Here is a 19,635-nt window from a genome sequence, read left to right as displayed (position 1 = left end):
AAGCTTGGAGGGTACTATGGTGTTGAATGCTGAGCTGTTGTCAATTAACAGCATTCTTACATAGGTATTCCTCTTGTCCAGATGGGATAGGGCAGTGTGATGGCGATTGCATCATCTGTGGACCTGTTGGAGCAGTATACAAACTGAAGTGGGTCTAGTGTGGCAGGTAAGGTGGAGGTGATATGATTCTTGACTAGTCTCTCAAAACACTCCATGATGACAGAAGTGAGTGCTACAGGGCGGTAGTCATCTAGTTCAGTTATCTTTGCCTTCTTGGGTACAAGAACAATGGTGGCCATCTTGAAGCATGTGGGGACAGCAGACTGGGATAGGGAGCGATTGAATATGTCCGTAAACACTCCAGCCAGCTGGTCTGCACATGCCCTGAGGACGCTAGGGATGCCGTCTGGGCCAGCAGCCTTGCGAGGGTTAACACGTTTAAATGTCTCACTCACGTTGGCCACTGAGAGGGTGGCGGCGCAGTCCTTGTTAGCGGGCTGCGACGGTGGCACTGCATTATCCTCAAAGCGGGCAAAGGTGTTTTGTTTGTCTGGAAGCGAGACGTCGGTGTCCGTAACGTGGCTGGTTTTCTTTTTGTAGTCTGTGATTTCCTGTAGACCCTGCCATGTATTAGAATAAATGACCAAACTATAAAATTAGCAAGCCAGCTATGGGTAACTGTAGCTAGCTACCTGACAGGAGTACTAGTTAGATACGTTAGCTTACTAGGTACATTAATAGCTTTAGGTCGGTTGTTTTTAAACTCAACTTCAAGATTTCCACCAAGGACGTTGCTTCTCCGATCATCACTCTCTCTCGCTTAGGCAAGGGACATTTAAGGTACACTCGGATGTGACAATGTAAAATGTAATTTGAGGGTTTAGGGCCAATGCCTGCGTTTCAAACTCAAAGTAGACAGCCCTTAAACCCTCAGCCCTTGGGGGAATCCCCGCGGACATATTTGTCATCAGTGCAAAATGTATTTTTATTTGATTGAACTCTTATTTTACCATGGAGAGTTGACTGAGAACACATTCTCATTTACAGTAACGACCTGGGGAATAGTTACAGGGGAGAGGATGGGGAATGAATGACCCAATTGTAAACTGGGGATGATTATGTGACCATGATTAGCCAAGCAAGGGAAGTTTGCAACGTAAGCCCCTCAGCCCTAATTTTTAATAGAGTTTGCGAGTGTACAATTATGTTCACTTCGGGGCCTGAAACGCGCCATAATTAAATTTGCGATGATTGTACATCCCCTAAAAAAAATCTGCCAAAACGTAAAACCTCAATGTCAATATGGAGTCAACATACAAGTGTAAGTAAAAACGAATGTAAATAAGTTAGAAATTGTGCTATTAATGTACAAACACGTCTCATAAAAGTAATTATGTTTTTGTTTGGTCAGCTTTTGGAAATTGTAGAAATAAAACATTGTCCTTCTTCAGAAGTAGCTTGGCAGGCTAACTTTATTTAGCTCATTAATTTGCTAGCTATCATACATTATACGCATATTAATAATTATTTAGTTAATATAGGTAGACATGCAATCATAATTGACTGTAGCGTATATAAAGCACCCACAAGCTTCCGATGGCTGAAAAAACAATAATCGCGGGATGAACGAGTGACACATTTCCTGGCAAGGGCGGTCCATTTAAAAATCATTCCTTCCTCCATCGCCCCTTACCCTGCAAGTGTATACTCGTCAGATGTTATGGAACGTTATGTTATGATGTTAGATGTTATGATGTTATGGAACTAGAAGTGTCCACTTAATTTGAGGGTTGAGGGGATTGGGTGTGTCTTTTAAGTGTTTGGAATACTGCCATTGTTTCTCGTTTCTGTTGTTCTCGGTCAGTTTTTCACTTCTTAACCACGTCCGTCAACAATCACCCACAACGAAGATGGCGGCTTGCAGGGAGACGAGACGTAACTGGACAATTCACTGTGCATTTGCTGTGTTTATCTTGTTAGAACTATTTCCTCTCAACTGTATTTCGGCACCGCTGGAACCCGAAAACGGTATGTTTAATATTCACCATGAAGTTGCCATGGAATATTTATGTTTAGTTTTATGTTGGGAGTATTCCAACTCGAACTACTTCTATATTTTCTCTGAAGAAACATAAAATAACATAAAAATAAAAAAAATCACCACATGAATTTAGTTTCAAAGTTAAAATACTTAAAATAAATATAAGGTCAGGGGTTACAATTGTACAAACCTATGAAAGCATTGTAAGAATAGTGTTTTTTGGTTGACTAATTCCAGAGATGATTAAATATTGGATTTCAAGTAAAACTATGTTGCATTTGGGGACAAATTTCATATACAATTTACGAGAGAATTAAGAAATTAAGGACGAATTCAGTCGTTTCATTTGAATAATAACATATTACATCTTTCATTGTAAATACATGGGTCTTATTAATGAAATTAAAACTGTAAATACTTAACTCGCTCCAAATTAACTGGAGTCACACTCATAAATGTGTATAATAGTTTCCCCTTTATCACATAAAAGGCATGTCCTCTTAAGTCCATGAATTTAGACAAGTTAAGTTATTGCAAGGGTATATTTTGTGCAAGATTTAAAGTTAATTTATTTTACTTGATTTGATATAGAACATTTGAGGCAGCAACCAAGCTTTCTTCCATTCAATTTCAGTATATGCATTCTAGAAGAATTTCACTCTAGGAGAGATATTGTTTTTGGAGTTAAAAGTAATCTTAAGAATGTGTTATTACATTTATTATCCAGCAGGGGGCAACCTAACAAATTGTGCATCTATCTTTTCATATTCTCTGAAACACAGATGAGATTTCATTGAGTACGTCCTCAAGGTATTGCTTTGCATGTAGAATTAAATTCTTTATTATGTACTGGTAGTTATGTTTCTAACTTTCTATAAGATTATATTTCATCCTTTATCAATTAAATCAAGGACAAATATAACATTTCTTTCAAACCACTTAGGTAAGAACATGGACTTGTTTTTAACAACAATATATTTGTTGTTCCACAGAAGTGCCTTGTGTGGGGAGAAGTTGTGAACATAATATATTTCCCAGGCTAAAAGGGCTTGTTCATGAAATTTGGACAGTTTGATGGGTCATTTTGCTGGAGAATAGTTGCATTTCCACAAATTGAAGATCACCCAATTTCATAAAAATATGACAGGGAATGAAGTACCATATACATTCAGAGCTAAGTATACATCCTTTTTATCCAGTTTACTTGAAAGGTATTGTTATCAATTAAATCTAGCACTTCAAGCCCACCATCAGCTCTTTAGTTGGATATTAGACTTAAGTTTTTTTTGTCTAAAAAAAAAAATCTAAAAAGTCTAGGGAAGTTTCATTGATATCCTTGCTGGTTTGATCAGCTCCAAATAGCGATAGAGCAGGGTAGACAACGTCAGACCCTCTGCTTTGGGCAATAAAACCCTTCCAATAATAGAGGTCACGCAGGAACCAGTTATTAAAGAGGGAGTTCGTTTTCTTTATTCTCTGAGAGAATTTGAGATGTTGATGGAAAATATGGTTTTTCGCCATGTGCACCCCTAAATATTTCACATTCTTTCACTGGAATATACAACAGAATGGTAATTTGAGGTATGTATGGATAATATTTCGCATTTATTGAAGTTAAGATCCAGAGCAGAAGAGAATGATTTTAGAATGATTTTTAAGTGCAATAGCAACTTGATCCTTGTCTTTTAGAAACAGAGCTGTATTGTCTGCTAATTTAGTTTTGTATTTATTTTCCAAATATTGAAATACCCTTTTAATTCAGGGTTGTTTAAAATGCTAGTAGATAGTAATTCTACAACTAAAAGGAATAAGAAAGTGTATGCCAGGGTTGCCCTATTTCAGCTATGTTGAATATGAAATATCATAGATGTTTTACAGTCCCGAAACCAGAAGTGTACAACGTATGTTTTAGGAATTTGTGTTCAATTGTATCAAATGTTTACAAAATTTGAGGAATAAAATAATAGCCTTTGAGTCAATTGAATCAGCGTAATCAAGTCTAAAGCTAACCTAATGTTACAGCTGATCTGGCGACCTTTCATGAAACCTGTTTGGGTTTCATTAATGAGGTGGTTTTGGCCCATTTAAGTCTATTAGCATATGCAAATGTTTATAATATGTATTTAATAATTTAATAGGTCTCAAATGATCTATGGAAAAGGGGATCTTTATCAGGTTTTGGTATTAAGGAAATAACCCCTTGTTTCATGGTAGTAATCATCGCCGCTAGACATTCTAGGAACATGTTGAATACTGGTTCCTCTAAATATCCCCAACAGTGTAAATAATATTCCACAGAAATATCATCTGTTCCAGGTGCTTTGCCCTTCTTCATAGATTTAAGAGCATCTCTAATATCTACTATGGAAAACTAATCTTCACATATGGACCTGAACTCATCAGAAATAATTGGAAGATGATCATGGACATGTTCCATAAAATTTTCACATTCTATTAAAATGAGATGTATACAGATTTTCATAGAAAGAATACACAAAGCTAGAGATGATCTTGGGGGTCTTTACACAAGGTATATTTAATGTAGAAAGAGATTCACTCCTAGTTCCTTTTTTCAAGAGCAAAAAAATAGCTTTTTTTTCTAACCCTCAACCCATTTTTAGCTCTTTAGCTATAACTCCATGTACATTTGATGTGTTTCTTCCTCTGCTGTAAGGGTATCCCTTTCTAAAAGAACATGTCATTTATTAACTGTAATGGTGATGTCTTACTTTTGAATTGAAATATTTCTCAATTACTTTCAGGCTTTGGTTCTAAATCATTTGAATTGAACAGGTCTATGGTCAAGTTCTTTATGCTGTGTTAAAAACTGGATAATTTAGGAGTGAATTATGTTTCCGGAATCCTCGAATGCCATTGGATTTTTCAGAATATTCTAACTTCAATAATATCATTTTATGATCAGTCAAAGGAGCATGTTTCACTTATTGTACATACTGTAAAAGTGGGGGAGACATTTTTATTTGTATTTATTTTTTTAATCTTTATTTAACTAGGCAAGTCAGTTAAGAACAAATTATTCAGGGGCAGAACGACAGCTCGGGGGTTTGAACTTGCAACGCTCTAACCACTAGGCTACCCTGCCGCCCAATGTAATGGATACTTTCTGGATCTGACCATCATTGACCTATTACTCCAGGTGTATTCATTTAAGTTTGTGTTAAAGAAGCGCCATGGTTCAACCACTGTCAGTTTACTGCAAAATGAGGTGGTGTTACTATTCTGAGATCTTTGAGCTAGTCTAGGTGGAAATCTATCTAAAGAGTAATGAGGTGTTTCATTAAGTCTCCAGCTATTATAAGCCATGTATTTGTATACTTGTTTTGCAGCTCAGTAAGCTTATCAGCAAGATCCAAAAATAAAGTCTTATTTGAGGTGTGAGAATCAAATAACATTTTATTGGTCACATACACACATTTAGCAGATGTTATTGTGGGTGTCGCAAAATGCTTGTTCCTAGCTCCAACAGTGCAGTAATATCTAACAATTGTACACAATAAAAACGCACATTATTTAGATTGGAGATGAATATCTTCCATATTTGGACACGACTTTGAAATATCACCTCTAAACTTATGAAACAATATCAGTGCCAGCTGAGTGGTTAGACCCCTGACTAATAAGCAGTATTTCCCCATTGTCATTTCCAAAAACTAGAATCTGAATCGCAGGAGTGAGTCTCCTGGAGTAGAATGGAATCTACATTTAGTGTTTTGTAAACCCCTGGCGTTTGGAGATACAATATTTAGTGCATTGAATTCAAAACGTTGCCTAACCTGACAAAAATAGGAAAACAATTACAGTGTAGTGATATGAATAACTAGTTGAACTACTAAGCTGGGTAGCTAGTAAGGAAACCTGCGTTTATAGAGAACTGGACTACCCTAAACCGAGGTAGTTGTGATCAATCCGATGAACCCGTATTAACATTTGCCAAACTTGTGAGATAAAACAGGGTGAATATAAAAATAACAATCAACTTATTATGAATAGTTTAGCTAATTCAACGTTTTCAGTTGACTTTGACTTAATCTATGTCGTCCTATTCTTTCAATGTAGCTATATACCTGAGCACAGTGTTTTCAAAACATTCAGTACACATGACATTCACTTGACGTCCTGGCAATCGATCTTCTTTCCATCAATAAATGCAGAAGGGCTGCTGAAAGATGCTCTCTTCCCTTCTTCTCTTGCATTTTTTACCACTGGGCAACGTTTTCCCCTTGCAGCAGCATCTTCTGGAGTGAGAGCCTCTGATGCGTAGTTTGTTCTCCATGAGAAGCCTGGACTCCTTGGCTTCTTTCTGACAACATTGTAGATTCTTGTTGTGAACCGCATGATGGTTGTCTGCGGAGATCCGTCATCCCTTCACTTTCCCAGGCAGTGCACCACGTTGATGATGTCCGGGAGCTTGTCTGGAATCCTGGGTGCTACTTTGCTGAGGATGTCGATTAAAACGCTCTGTATGTTCTTCCCGTCTTCTTCTCACACCCCATGCAGTTTAAGGTTCCATCGCCGGCTGTGACGCTTGACTTCCATGACATTCTGTCGCAGCTGGAGATTTCACCTATTGCAGTTTCTGTATTTCAGCTTCCATTGTCAGTATTTTTTTTGCTGTGGGTTGACACCTGATTTGAGGAGCTGCTGCACAGTGGCTGAGAGCGACTCCATTGATTTGAAAATAGTCTGTCTTTTCAATGATGGCCAGTTTCTCAATGATGGCCAGTTTCTCAATGATGGCCAGTTTCTCAAAGATGGCCAGTTTCTCAAAGATGGCCAGTTTCTCAAAGATGGCCTTAAGAATGTCAGGGTTGGCAGAACAATTTGACTGCCCTGTATTTGGTAGGAGGGCTCTTACTCTGCGTCGGTGGCAGTGGTGAAAATAAGGATTCTTTTGCCATGAGTTCTGGAAGGTCTTCATGTGGGCTGCATGCTTTTGTTTCACTGCTAGCATCTGAGGGGGCAAACTACCTAACCTCCAAGACAGCTACAGCACCCGATGTCACAAAGGCCAAAAAGATGATCAAGGACAACAACCACCCGAGCCACTGCTTATTCACCCCGCTACCATCCAGAAGGTAAGGTCAGTACAGGTGCATCAAAGCTAGGAAAGAGAGACTCAATAACAGCTTCGATCTCAAGGCCATCAGACTGCTAAACAGCCATCACTAACTCAGAGAGGCTGCTGCCTACATAGACTCATATCACTGTCCACTTTAATAAATGGACCACTAGTCACTTTAATAATAACATATCTTACATGACTCATCTCATATGTATATACTGTACCCTATACCATTTATTGCACCTTGCCTATGCTGCTTGGCCATCCATATAGTTACATATTCTTATTCCATCCCTTGAGTCTTGTGTGTGTGTATAAGGTAGTTGTTGGGGAATTGTTAGATTACTTGTTAGATATTACTGCACTGTCAGACCTAGAAGCACAAGCATTTCGCTCCACTCGCATTAACATCTGTATGTGACCAATAAAATTTGATTTGAGGTGATAAGCATCTGTTCAGCTATGCCTTGCCTTTTTCAGTTTCTTCTGCCCATGTAGTAGTGTGATCTCTGTGTTTTCCAATCACCTTCTGTTACTTCATATAAGTAATCATTGATTATTGATCATAATCTTCCTAGTTTATTGGGACATACGTTCAAATACACCCGATCAAAGTGATGCTATCTTGGGCCATCTCCACTCGGGCCTCTTTCAAGAGCTCTGAACATCACTGACGTCATGATTTGACCTCTTATTTTCCAGAGAACTCGTGATAAAAAACAAGGTCAAATCATTACATCAGTATTAGAGGTGCATGGGTAAAATCACTGGGAAGCCAAGGCAGTAAAAAAGCCATAGTACAACCTATGTTGTGATATTTCCATGTTTGCTAAATAACTTAGTTCATACGCCACCGTGATACACAAAAAGGATGTGACAACAAAGACAAGTCACACAGTGGTGGAATAAATTAAAGTTTTTTGTTTTATCACAAAACCCGAGAGCAACATCTGACAGGTGACGTCCACAAAGTAAGTATTGCATGTAACAAACAGTTATTTGGCCTGCAGCATGGTCAAGCAAGTTATTTTCAACAATTTACTAAACAACTACTGATTTAGAATCATGGCGTTATGTCAAGTCAGCACAAAGACAACAGGAGCAATGCGTCTGCTATTCCAGCACCATTTCAACTTAAACATGATCAGATCAACAATGCTATAAATGCTTACTTTAATACACTGAAAAAATGTAAAGATATAAACAATTTAGTCCAATATTGCTAAATATCATGTGGCTGTCCAAGGTACTGTGCTAGGACAACCCACAGTTGCACTAAGCTTGCATCAATCAATCAAATGCTACTGCATCAACATGTCATACTCTTGTTCCAGACAGCATCGGATACAAAGACTACACATACTGAGACAGAGGGGTGCTGTTTCCCTCGCTCGCATGATTTCTCTGGTTATAGTCAGCCACTTCCGAATTGACAGAAAATTTAGGAAACACATATTTGGGGAAGCCTGACTTCCCCTTGGCATCCATGAATACACAACACTGGACTTTAGTTATCTTCAGGTTAGAAATCAGCTGTAGAAAGATGCCAGTTTCCAATTTGGAGTTCTGATTTGGATAACTGTTAAATTATTTTTCCTAGTCTGTGCTCGTCTCCCCCCTTTAACATCAATTATCTAAACACAACGTTTTTACATATGTTGTAGCTTGGACCCTAATTTACATAATCTGAGGTTTATATGAGTTGTGCCCACCATTGGTTAACACAGCATACTCTTGAATACAGGGTGGGTGTCATTTCAAAAATAGAAATATAATGCAGAGACTATTCCTTCAGACCACTGCAATTTAGTTGGTACACGTTAAATGGAACATTTTAAATTACTACCACAAGGATGACCGTTAAATGAACGTTTCTTTATTGCTATTATTTGAATCGATTTCTTATGGCATATTGAAAGTGTAATTTAAAGGTAGACTCAGAGAAATGACGTTGCCATGAGCAGCACTGCAGATATTGCGATATGCGATAAGCGAGATGCAAGACTCGGCAGATTGCTGAATGTGCACACAAACAATGTCTCTGCTGTAACAAAGAAGTTTGATCTTGACGTCTAGCCATTCATCTAGAAAGTTAGCAAACCAAATGCATAGCTGGAGCCCTGAGCTGGATATAATTTATTTGACATCTTAGATTTGTTATATTTAACGTCTAGCTAATAAGCAGTGCCGTATCATGCAGCTCCTGCGAGGCGGGGGTGCCCCCAACCGCACCCAAAAAACAGAATTAAAAATCATACTGTCGGTATTTCGAAATAGATCCTTTATACCGTATAACGGGGTATCGCCCAAGCCTAGTTCATGGTTATTTTCAACCTCTCCTTGTCCCAGTCTTTAATCTCCACATGTCTTCATTCCTGTTCCCAAGAACTCTAATGCTTCATGCCACACTGACTACCGGCCTTTATCACTCACATCTATAATCATTAAGTGATTTTTGAAAGGTTGGTTATGGCACACATCAACTCCATCATCCCAGACATCCTAGAACCCCTCCAATTTGCATCCCGATCCATCGACAATGCAATCTCAATTGCACTCCACACTGCCCTCATCCACCTAGATAAGAGGAATACCTATGTGACAATCCCAGGTAGCCGATAGCACCTTAATTGAGGAGGACAGGCTCCGAATAATGGCTGGAATGGAATAAAATTGAGCATGCCCCCATCCACACCGAAGGGGCTGCGGTGGAGTGTGTCAAGAGCTTCAAGTTCCTCGGTGTCAAATCACTAATGCGCACAGTTGTGAAGGTGGAAAAGGTTTGGTGTGGGTCCTCAATCACTGATGTTCTACAGCTGCACCATTTGAGAGCATCTTGACTTGCTTCATCACTGCTTATTATGGCAAAAGCACCGCCCTCGATTGCGTGGTGCGGACAGCCCAGTACATTATTGGGGCCGAATTCCCTCCCATCCAGGACCTCTAAATCAGGTGGAGTGAAAGCAAGTCCCGGAAAAATGTTATACTCCAGCCACAGACTGTTCTCTTTGCTTCCGCACAGCAAGTGGTACCGGTGGATCAAGTCTGGGACCAACCTGTTCCTGAGCAGCTTCTATCCCAAAGTCATTAGACTGCTAAAAAGCTAACAAAATGTCTACATGGACTGAGTTGACCATTTATTTTTGCACCGTCTCTATGCACACTCACCGGACTCTACACTGACACCACACACAACATGCACACATTTATACTGACTGCACACACTCCCGTACAATCAACATATGTTGCTGATACTGTTTATCATATCCTGATGCCTAGTCACCTTACCCCTATACATATCTACCTTTATCACTCCAGTATCAAATAGATCAAATATGCTCTGAAAGCAAACATGTTGACATGAGTACCCTGATATTGGGGAAGTTGTGCCATTCTGAAAAAATTGTTAGATTTGTAAATATGGTATTGGCACTGACCCTGTATATAGGCTAGCTTACTTCTCGTGTTCTTATTTCCTTTTTCTCATGTGTTTTTGTTCTACCTTTTTTATTTTTAGTGCTACATTGATATTGATTACTGCATTGTTGGGTTTCGAACTAGCAAGAAAGGGATTTCACTGTACTTGTGCACGTGCCATTAACTTGAATCCCAGCTACAGAGAGGTAGTTGGCTAGCTAGTAGCACAATGGATTAGTGTTTAGAATAGTCACTATAGATTACTCTCTTCGGTGTTGGCGAGCTAGCCTGTGTGCGCCTTGAGGGTCCTGGACTAATTTCAGGTGTGAGAAAAAGAGGGACTGTCTGACCAGGTGTCCCTCACCATATATCTGAAATAATAATAAGCATCCGTGTCAGTGAAATAGTGCCACTACACAAGGCTAGACATTTCCAACACGGAAATTTCAACAAGGGTATCTTATCTAAGACCTAAGGCCTATAGTTAAGTTTCTTAAAAAAAATTTGTTGGGGGGGGGGTTCTGTCTGCACATGATTTTAATGTCTGACCTGACAATGCTGTATTAGAGATTGTTATAAAGCGTGTCTTCATGGGAATACTTATATATATATATATATAACTAGGCAAATCAGTTAAGAACAAATGCTTATTTACAATGACAGCCAACTCCCCCAAACGACACGCCGCACTATAGAACTCCCAATCACGGCCAGTTGTGACGTAACCTGGGAACGAACCAGGGTATGTAGTGATGCCTCTAGCGCTGCAATGCAGTGCCTTAGACCGTTGCGCCACTCAGGAGGCCAGGAATACTTTCCCAATAGCTTCCTTATTGCCTTACAAAAATCATATTTTGAGGAGAGATCACATTTTGCTAACATCTCTGGCCTTATCGTCTCATATAGCCAGTCTATGTTCCCTTTGTGTGCTGTAGCCGAACTGTTCAGAGTTCCTCTTAGGAGCATCGCTCGATGCCTCATTCAGGGAAAGCGAACCCATGTGGCCTGTTTTTACAGGCATCCAAATTGACATCGCATGCTATCCATAAGTGTTCTTCTCTGTGAGAAATCTAACCATTCCCAACAGTAGCCCATACACTGTGTGTGGAGATGCTGAGATTTCCCCAGAGTTTCTTGAGTTACAGAAAGAAAGGTGCCATCTGAGGTGTCGTCCTACACCGGTGTTTAACGTCCTACGCCGTATTAGAGATTGTTATAAAGCTTGTCTTCATGGGAATACTTAAATATATATATATATATAACTAGGCAAATCAGTTAAGAACAAATGCTTATTTACAATAACGTCCTACGCCGACCGGTGTTTAACGTGTGAGGAGAACAGTATTTCTGATGTAGACGTAGGAGAGATTGATGAGACATTGCAAGAGGGAAGAAATCGTTAGACTTGGGAACATTTCAGTAGACAACATGTTGCGTATTATTGGGATGTCCCTCCCTTTACAAAGCCTGATGGAGGATACTTTCCAGTCATTTACTATTTAGAGGGTGTGTTTAGTCGCAAATGAATGTCTAAGGCGATCGTTGCGACAAAGGTCTCCCTTTTTATTAAATATTTATGCTGGCAGTAGCCTCAGGAATGAATACTCCCTTCATGGGGACCGCTAACTTAGGGGCTCAATTGCTTCGACTTTCCATACCCAGCCAGCTTAACCCTCAGCTTGGACAACGCCTAGAAAAGTCCCAGGAGTAAAAAAAAAACATGTTGACTCTAGTTGAATCGTGTCATTGATTGAGATGGAAGGTGCTAGAACAAACATCCCCCTCATTAGAAGCCCAACTGAACATCTTGTACACTTGACCTGCATATAAATTAAGCTGGTATTTACTGTACTTGCTGTACACTGCACATTTATACAGTGAGAAATGTATACTGAAACTTGGAGGGCAAAGAAACTAACGGTAGGTTATCTCATGCAAAGTGATGGCGCAATGACAACCATTGCAGGTCAGACACAGAATGATAAGATGTGTGTCGTGTAAAATGTGATTAGGCCTATTTCACCTGGCTACATTGTTCCAAATGTTCAATTGAATGCGGTGATTGTTTTCAATTCCCATTTCTCTCATTTCCAGATTCAGTTGAGGTTCAACCACCTCTGAATCCAGGAGTTGTTGGTTTGGATCACTCCTTGCCTTTGGCAACCGCCAGCAAGGGTGCAGCAACAGCCGACAGCACTGGTACAACAGACAGCAAGGCAGACACCGTAACCAATGACAAAGCTAGAACATCTATCAATGTTGATAAAACAGCAGTCATTAAGGTTGTAACATCAGACCTAAAGGATGCTGCTGCTACACCCAATGAGAGTGCTATACCTATCAAAGACGCTACCACACCCATCAAGGATGCTACCGCACCTTTAGAAGACGCTACCACACACATCAAGGATGCTACCACACACATCAAGGATGCTACCACACTCATTAATGATGCACCCATTGATGGCGTTACAACATATGTCGCACTGGCCACCAAAGGGGAGGTTATAGCTGAATCCCCTGCCATTATTAATAAAACAACTGTTGGCAAGGAAGCAGGACAGAATACTCAAGAACTACTTCCCAATCCCACTGATGCAGATGCTGCTGCCACCTTTACCATGGCTGCAGATCCAGCCATCAGCACCATCACATTCAAGCCCACCCTGGAGAAACCAAGCTCTGCCTCCAACACCAAGCTTGTCAGTCACATGAACCCTACAGAGGATGATCAAGAGGACAATCTAGAGTCCCAGGCAGAGACTGACGTGTACGACAGAGAAAATGACGACGACGTCGATGACGGCGACTATGACCTGGGGCCAGCAGTTAAGGGTCCTCTGAACTTCAACGACGAGGAGGACGACATCATGGTGGACGCAGACAATGAACCGGTGGTGCTCAGACCAGCAGAGAATGCTGGGAAGATAGACGTGCGTATGAAGGACACCAACATCTACACCATCCAGGATGAGGACTCGCACTTCTTCTTCCACTTGGTCATCCTGGCCTTCCTGGTGGCCATCGTATACATCACCTACCACAACAAGAGGAAGGTAAGCAGAGGAAGAATACTGTATAAGTCCATTCAAGACAGTTGTATTCTGCTGTACTGAACCTCATCTTCAACAAAAATATAAATGCAACATGCAACAATTTAAGATTTTACAGTGTTACAGTTCGTAAGGAATTCATTAGACCCTGAACTATGGATTTCACATGACTGGGAATACACATTTATCTGTTGGTCACAGATACCTTAAATAAAAAGGGTAGGGGTGTGGATCAGAAAACCAGTCAGTATTTGGTGTGACCACCATTTGCCTCATGCAGCGCAACATCTCCTTCACACAGAGTTGATCAGGCTGTTGATTGTGGCCTATGGAATGTTGGCCCACTCCTCTTCAATGGCTGTGCCAAGTTGCTGGATATTAGTGTGAACTGGTACACGCTGTTGTACACGTCAATCCAGAGCATCTCAAACATGCTCAATGGGTGACATGTCTGAGTATGTGGGCCATGGAAGATCTGGGACATTTTCAGTTGCCAGGGCTATTGTACATACCGTGCAACATGTACTGAGTTTTGTCCTCATCAATCTACACACAATACCCCATAATGACAAATCAAAACCAGATTTAGACATTTTGCAAATTTATATTTTTTTACTGAAATATCACATTTACATACATACTCAGACCCTTTACTCAGTACTTTGTTGAAGCACCTTTGGCAGCGATTGCAGCCTCAATTCTTCTTGGGTATGACACCACAAGCTTGGCTCACCTGTATTTGGGGAGTTTCTGCAGATCCTCTCAAGCTCTCAGGTTGGATGGGGAGCGTCGCTGCACAGCTATTTTCATGTCTCTCCAGAAATGTTTGATCCGGTTTAAGTCTGGGCTCTGGCTGGGCCACTCAAGGACATTCGGAGACTTTTCCTGAAGTAGTAGGGTAGTTTTCCTGTTGGAAGGTGAACACCCCAGTCTGAGGTCCTGAGTGCTCTAGAGCAGGTTTTCATCAAGGACCTCTCTGTACTTTGCTCTGTTCATCTTGGAGGCCACTGAACTTGGGAACCTTCAATGCTGCAGTAATGTTTTGGTACCCTTCCCCAGCTCTACGGACACTTCCTTTGACCTCACGGCTTGGTTTTTGCTCTGACATGCACTGTCAACTGTGGGACCTTATATAGACGGTGTATGTGCCTTTCCAAATCATGTCCAATCATTTGAATTGATCCCAGGTGGACTCCAATCAAGTTGTAGAAACATCTCAAGGATGATCAATGGAAACAGGATGCACCTGAGCTCAGATTTGAGTCTCATAGCAAAGAGTCTGTATTATATTTATATTTATATTTAATATTTCTGTATTATTATTTTATATTTAACAAACCATTTCTAAAAACCTCTTTTCACTTTCTCATTATGGGGTATTGTGTGTAGATTGAGGACGAAATTGTATTTAATACATTTTAGAATAAGGCTGTAACGTAACAATGTGGAAAAAGTCAAGGGGTCTGAATACTTTCTGAATGCACTGTAGAAAATGCACATTAGGTTGGAGAGGCTAAAGCAGTGGGTAGCCACTTTGCTTAACCTGCAAAACGGCAGAGATGTAAGGAGAAGCACTCTTATCTGTAGTAGGAAGGACCAAGCATGACTATTCTAAAACATATTTGGGTTGGTTTTCTTCAGTTAGGCTTTGTCTTGAAATGGTCACTACACACACATTCCCACACGTATGATGATTTATGTAGCCTCCTTTTGCACTTAGGCTTTTTGAGAGACTTCATTAACCTAATGGGTATCCAAGCTACATTTTTAGTGTCTGGAATCCCCATTCACACCTCTTTTTGTGTTTCTTTGAACATCATCCTGATGGCGCTTAGTGCAGTTATTTTTTGGTCTGTATGTATGAAGCATTCTAGAGTAGTTCTAATTTAGGATCATTTTTCCCTTTTCAGAGTATGATTACATGGATAGAGAGGGCCTGAGCCTAGATCAGCTCTGCAACTCAGACGCTTTATGAATACTGCTTCAGGTTACCATTTTAAAAAGGTTAAAGGTCCATTTGAATATCCCCCTCTCTCTAGATCTTCCTCCTGGCCCAGAGTCGGCGCTGGAGGGACGGCCTGTGCTCTCGCAACAATGTGGAGTACCATCGGCTGGACCAGAATGTCAACGACGCCATGCCTTCCCTCAAGATGACTCAAGATTACATTTTCTGAGCAGAGAAGGAAGGTGAAAAGACTGACCTGAATTGAACAAACCTGTTTCCGGCTGCATTGTTGAAATGCTTGCTTGCCCACAAGCTTGCCCCACTTCCTCTTGTTTCAGGACAATCCTGGACAGGAGGGAGTTTGATGGTACTTCATCTCTGTAATCGATAACCTACACGTTTTCAATGTTCATCCGCGTACATTGGAAATATTACTTTGTTTTGTTAACCATACTCTTGAGTTTTGAAATGATTTATTTGGGTGACAATTACACTGGTCTATATGAAAAACATTCCACCATGTTTAAGCCTTACTGTCCTTAATATAGTTTTGCTCTCCTTTTTTTTGCAGATTACACACACAGAAAATTTGGATGTATAGATTGTCAGAATCAATATCAAGATAAATATGTTGTGATACTTTTCTTGTTAGTAACTAGTTTGCCTAGCAATGAAGGAAGTATACTACACCAGTGTTTACCAAATCCTGTCCTTCAGTAACCCCCCCCCCCCCCCCCCAAAAAACATATTTTTGTTGTGGCTCCGGACAAGCACTCCTGGTTTCTACTTGTCAACTAATCAAGCCATTGACAAGATGAATCGGGGGGGGGGGGGGGGGGGGGGGGGGGTACTGGAGGACTGGAGTTGGAAAACTATACTTCAATTATAGACCTTAATAAAAAGAAATGCTGATTTAAAAAAAAATTTTTTTTTAAAGCAATACTGACAATTATTTATGTTGTGGTTCTTTCTTACGCTAAATCCATCCTCACTTGACTTTTGTAGACATGCGTGAACACACCACCACATTGATGTGGTGGCAGTTGTTGATATGGTGGCAGTTATTCCTTGCCCAGATTGCTATACACTTATCCCAGGACTGGTCCTCCTATTTGTTCGGTCGTTCATTCTTCTCTTTATCAGAAATCTACACTCTTCATGTGGCCTAATGTGCATGTAAAGCACCACTTGGACACCGATTACCTTAGATCAATCAGCTCTCTGTCCCTGCTCTGGGGGCATGTGCATCCCAAATGGCACCCTATTCCTTATGTAGTGCACTACTTTTGACCAGGGCCCTATGGCTTTGGTCAAAAGTAGTGCACTGTGTAGGGAATGGGTTACCATTTGGGACGTAGACTCAGTCTGGAGGAAACGATAACCACCGTTGCTCACTCGTCATTACCTTAACGAGCCTTCAGTTGTAATGCCATTATCCTGTGACATGAATCCAGAATTATCAATTCTCATGCACTTGTCAATCGCTGTTAAATTTCCACTGTCTTTTCAGTACAGAGAAGAAGCATTAGCCTGAGTGCCAGTCTGTTTATGCTAACGTGCCAACTTGTCACTCATTGTCATGAGGAGCATGTTTGCCTTGACAATGAGCGATGCTATTGGAAAGGGCACAAAGACTGCGTCTACACAAGCAGCCCAATTTGGATATTTTTTCCACTAATTGGTCTTTACACCAATTACATCAGATCTTTTTCAGAGCTGATCTGATTTGTCAAAAGGCCAATTTGAGATGGAGATGTCATAGATGGAACAGATACGGTGTTGTGTAGCTTTCATATAGCATGTGGTGTACGAACACTGCTTTTGCAATCAACTGTAGAGATTCTATAAAGCACAATTGTATATGGGTCCCTTTTTGTCTCTTGGTAATGCTTCATTTGCTACTAAATAAATGTTAATCTGTTTCTAATTGAATTTCTCCACAGCAGGTTGTAAGAGTCATCAAAAAGTTAGTTGTATTCATCGTGAAGAGAAATGAATGCTTTTTATTTTTACATTTGAGTCATTTAGCAGACGATCTCACCCACATTGAAAGCTCCATGCTCTACTAACTGAGCCACACGGGAATTCATGTATGTGGAAATGAGCCTGTCATGACCACATTACTTTACAGTAACTGCTGAATCATTCCATTGCTAAGGTTGTCTTGCATGATGACAGAAATATACTTTGCTCTGAGTTATACGAGTCGTATCTTTGTTCGTTGATTTATGCCAGCTCCCTAGTGAGTAATCCTGAATCCTAAGCGGTGTCAATGGCAGGGGTGGGAAATTCCAGTCCTCGGGGCGAGATTGGTGTCACACCTGACTCCAATAATCACCTAATCATGATCTTCAGTTTAGAATGCAATTTGATTAAGCAGCTGTGTTTGGTAGGCATGTGTGACACCAACCGGGCCCTCCAGGACTGGAGTTGCCCACCCCTGGTCAATGGCATTGTGACCTTTCATGGTTCTGCATGGGGCTGCAGTTAGCCTATTGGTTAGAGCATGTCAAACTCATTCCATGGAGGGCCTACTGTTTGCAGGTTTTTGCTTCTCCCTTGTGCTTGATTGATGAATTAAGGTCACTGATTAGTAAGGAACTCCCCTCACCTGGTTGTCTATGTTTTAAATGAAAGGAAAAAACTCAAACCTGCAGCCATGGCCCTGCATGGAATGAGTTTGACACCCCTGTGTTAGAGTGGTGGGTTAGTAACCGAAAGGTTGCTGGATGAGTACCTGAGCCGACAAGGTGAAAACTGTATGTGCCCATGAGCAAGGCACCTACAGTAACCCTAATTTGCTCCAGGGGTCCCTTACTACTATGGCTGATCCTGTAAAACAACACACTGGATGTGTGCAGTGAAATGTATGTGATGATAAAACATACTCAAACATTTTTTTATTAACTGAATGATGACATTACTGAGAGAGCTTGATATGAGTTGGGTCCTGTGGGTAGGTCTTGAGGGAGGTAAAGGGCCTGTTCTATAGATAGACATAAGGCTGCAGTTGGTCACATCACCACTGGATGGCAGTAGAGGCACAACTCAGTGATGAGCAGACTGTAAACAGCAACTACGCTTGAGAACATTCAGAAGGGCACTTCTGGGAAGCTTCCAACTTAAGTAAAAGAAAATAACTTGGTAACTGTTTTAGCTTGAATGGATATGCCTATCATCCTAAAACCTGGCAAGCACAGAGTAGGCTAATTAATAACCATGTAAATAATTAAGTACGTTCTACTTACTTACATGGTTGATTTCATGAACCCCCAGTGCTGTCAATTGAAGTGAAACCAAAGATTCCATTGCTTCACAAAAGCACATGATAGTGGGTAAATAAAAAAACAAATTGGCAAAGCGTTGACAGTATGTAAACCCAAATCTGCAGTGATATTGATAACATGGGATGCCAAGGTCATGCAGGATGGTTGATTAAGGCTGATATTGGGCTTTTTTTTTTTGTTATTTTGGTCTGCAGTCGGTAGGTGGGTGTTTCACCTACGGGGGGGGGCTCCCCATGCTGATAGGTCAATATATGGACTGGAAACCGGGGGGCAAGCCTCCCTCCGCAGATAGATAAAACAACTGGAATACAGCCAATGCTTATCAAAGCACACATATCAGATGTATATGTTTTGGCTGTTGCTTTATCTTCACAGGGAGGTCAAGGTGTGCCTCATTGACAAGCTAGCTAGGTGTCAGGGCCTGCTGGAGGAAGGTTGCTGTTGTAGGCAATAGTTAGGATATATTATATTTTCATAGGTGCTGTGTTTCTGGATGCAGGCCCTGTCCAGGAACATGAGGAAAACACAAAGAACAATGATTTGAGGGCCAGTCCGCAACCCCTCCCCCCAAGGTGCCAAATATATATACAGTGGGGCAAAAAAGTATTTAGTCAGCCCCCATTTGTGCAAGTTCTCCCACTTAAAAAGACAAGAGAGGCCTGTAATTTTCATCATAGGTACACTTCAACTATGACAGACAAAATTAGATTTTTTTTCCAGAAAATCACATTGTAGGATGTTTAATGAATTGATTTGCAAATTATGGTGGAAAATAAGTATTTGGTCAATAACAAAAGTTTATCTCAATA

The 19,635-nt window shown here is 40.6% G+C and overlaps 1 protein-coding gene across 1 annotated transcript; it reads left to right on the top strand.

Annotated features, from left to right (window-relative positions):
* The first annotated feature begins 523 nt into the window (after nucleotides 1-523).
* On the top strand, nucleotides 524-16,269 carry LOC110533381 (keratinocyte-associated transmembrane protein 2). Its single transcript, XM_021617519.2, has 4 exons — nucleotides 524-840; nucleotides 1,865-2,028; nucleotides 12,636-13,597; nucleotides 15,634-16,269. The coding sequence occupies exons 2-4, from the start codon at nucleotides 1,911-1,913 to the stop codon at nucleotides 15,766-15,768; spliced, it is 1,215 nt and encodes a 404-aa protein (XP_021473194.1). The 5' UTR covers nucleotides 524-840; nucleotides 1,865-1,910; the 3' UTR covers nucleotides 15,769-16,269.
* The last annotated feature ends 3,366 nt before the right edge of the window (nucleotides 16,270-19,635 follow it).

The sequence above is a fragment of the Oncorhynchus mykiss genome, chromosome 10 (genome assembly GCF_013265735.2).
Source record: "Oncorhynchus mykiss isolate Arlee chromosome 10, USDA_OmykA_1.1, whole genome shotgun sequence".
In the NCBI taxonomy this organism is placed as follows: Eukaryota; Metazoa; Chordata; class Actinopteri; order Salmoniformes; family Salmonidae; genus Oncorhynchus; species Oncorhynchus mykiss.
This window is presented reverse-complemented; position numbering and strand designations above follow the sequence as displayed.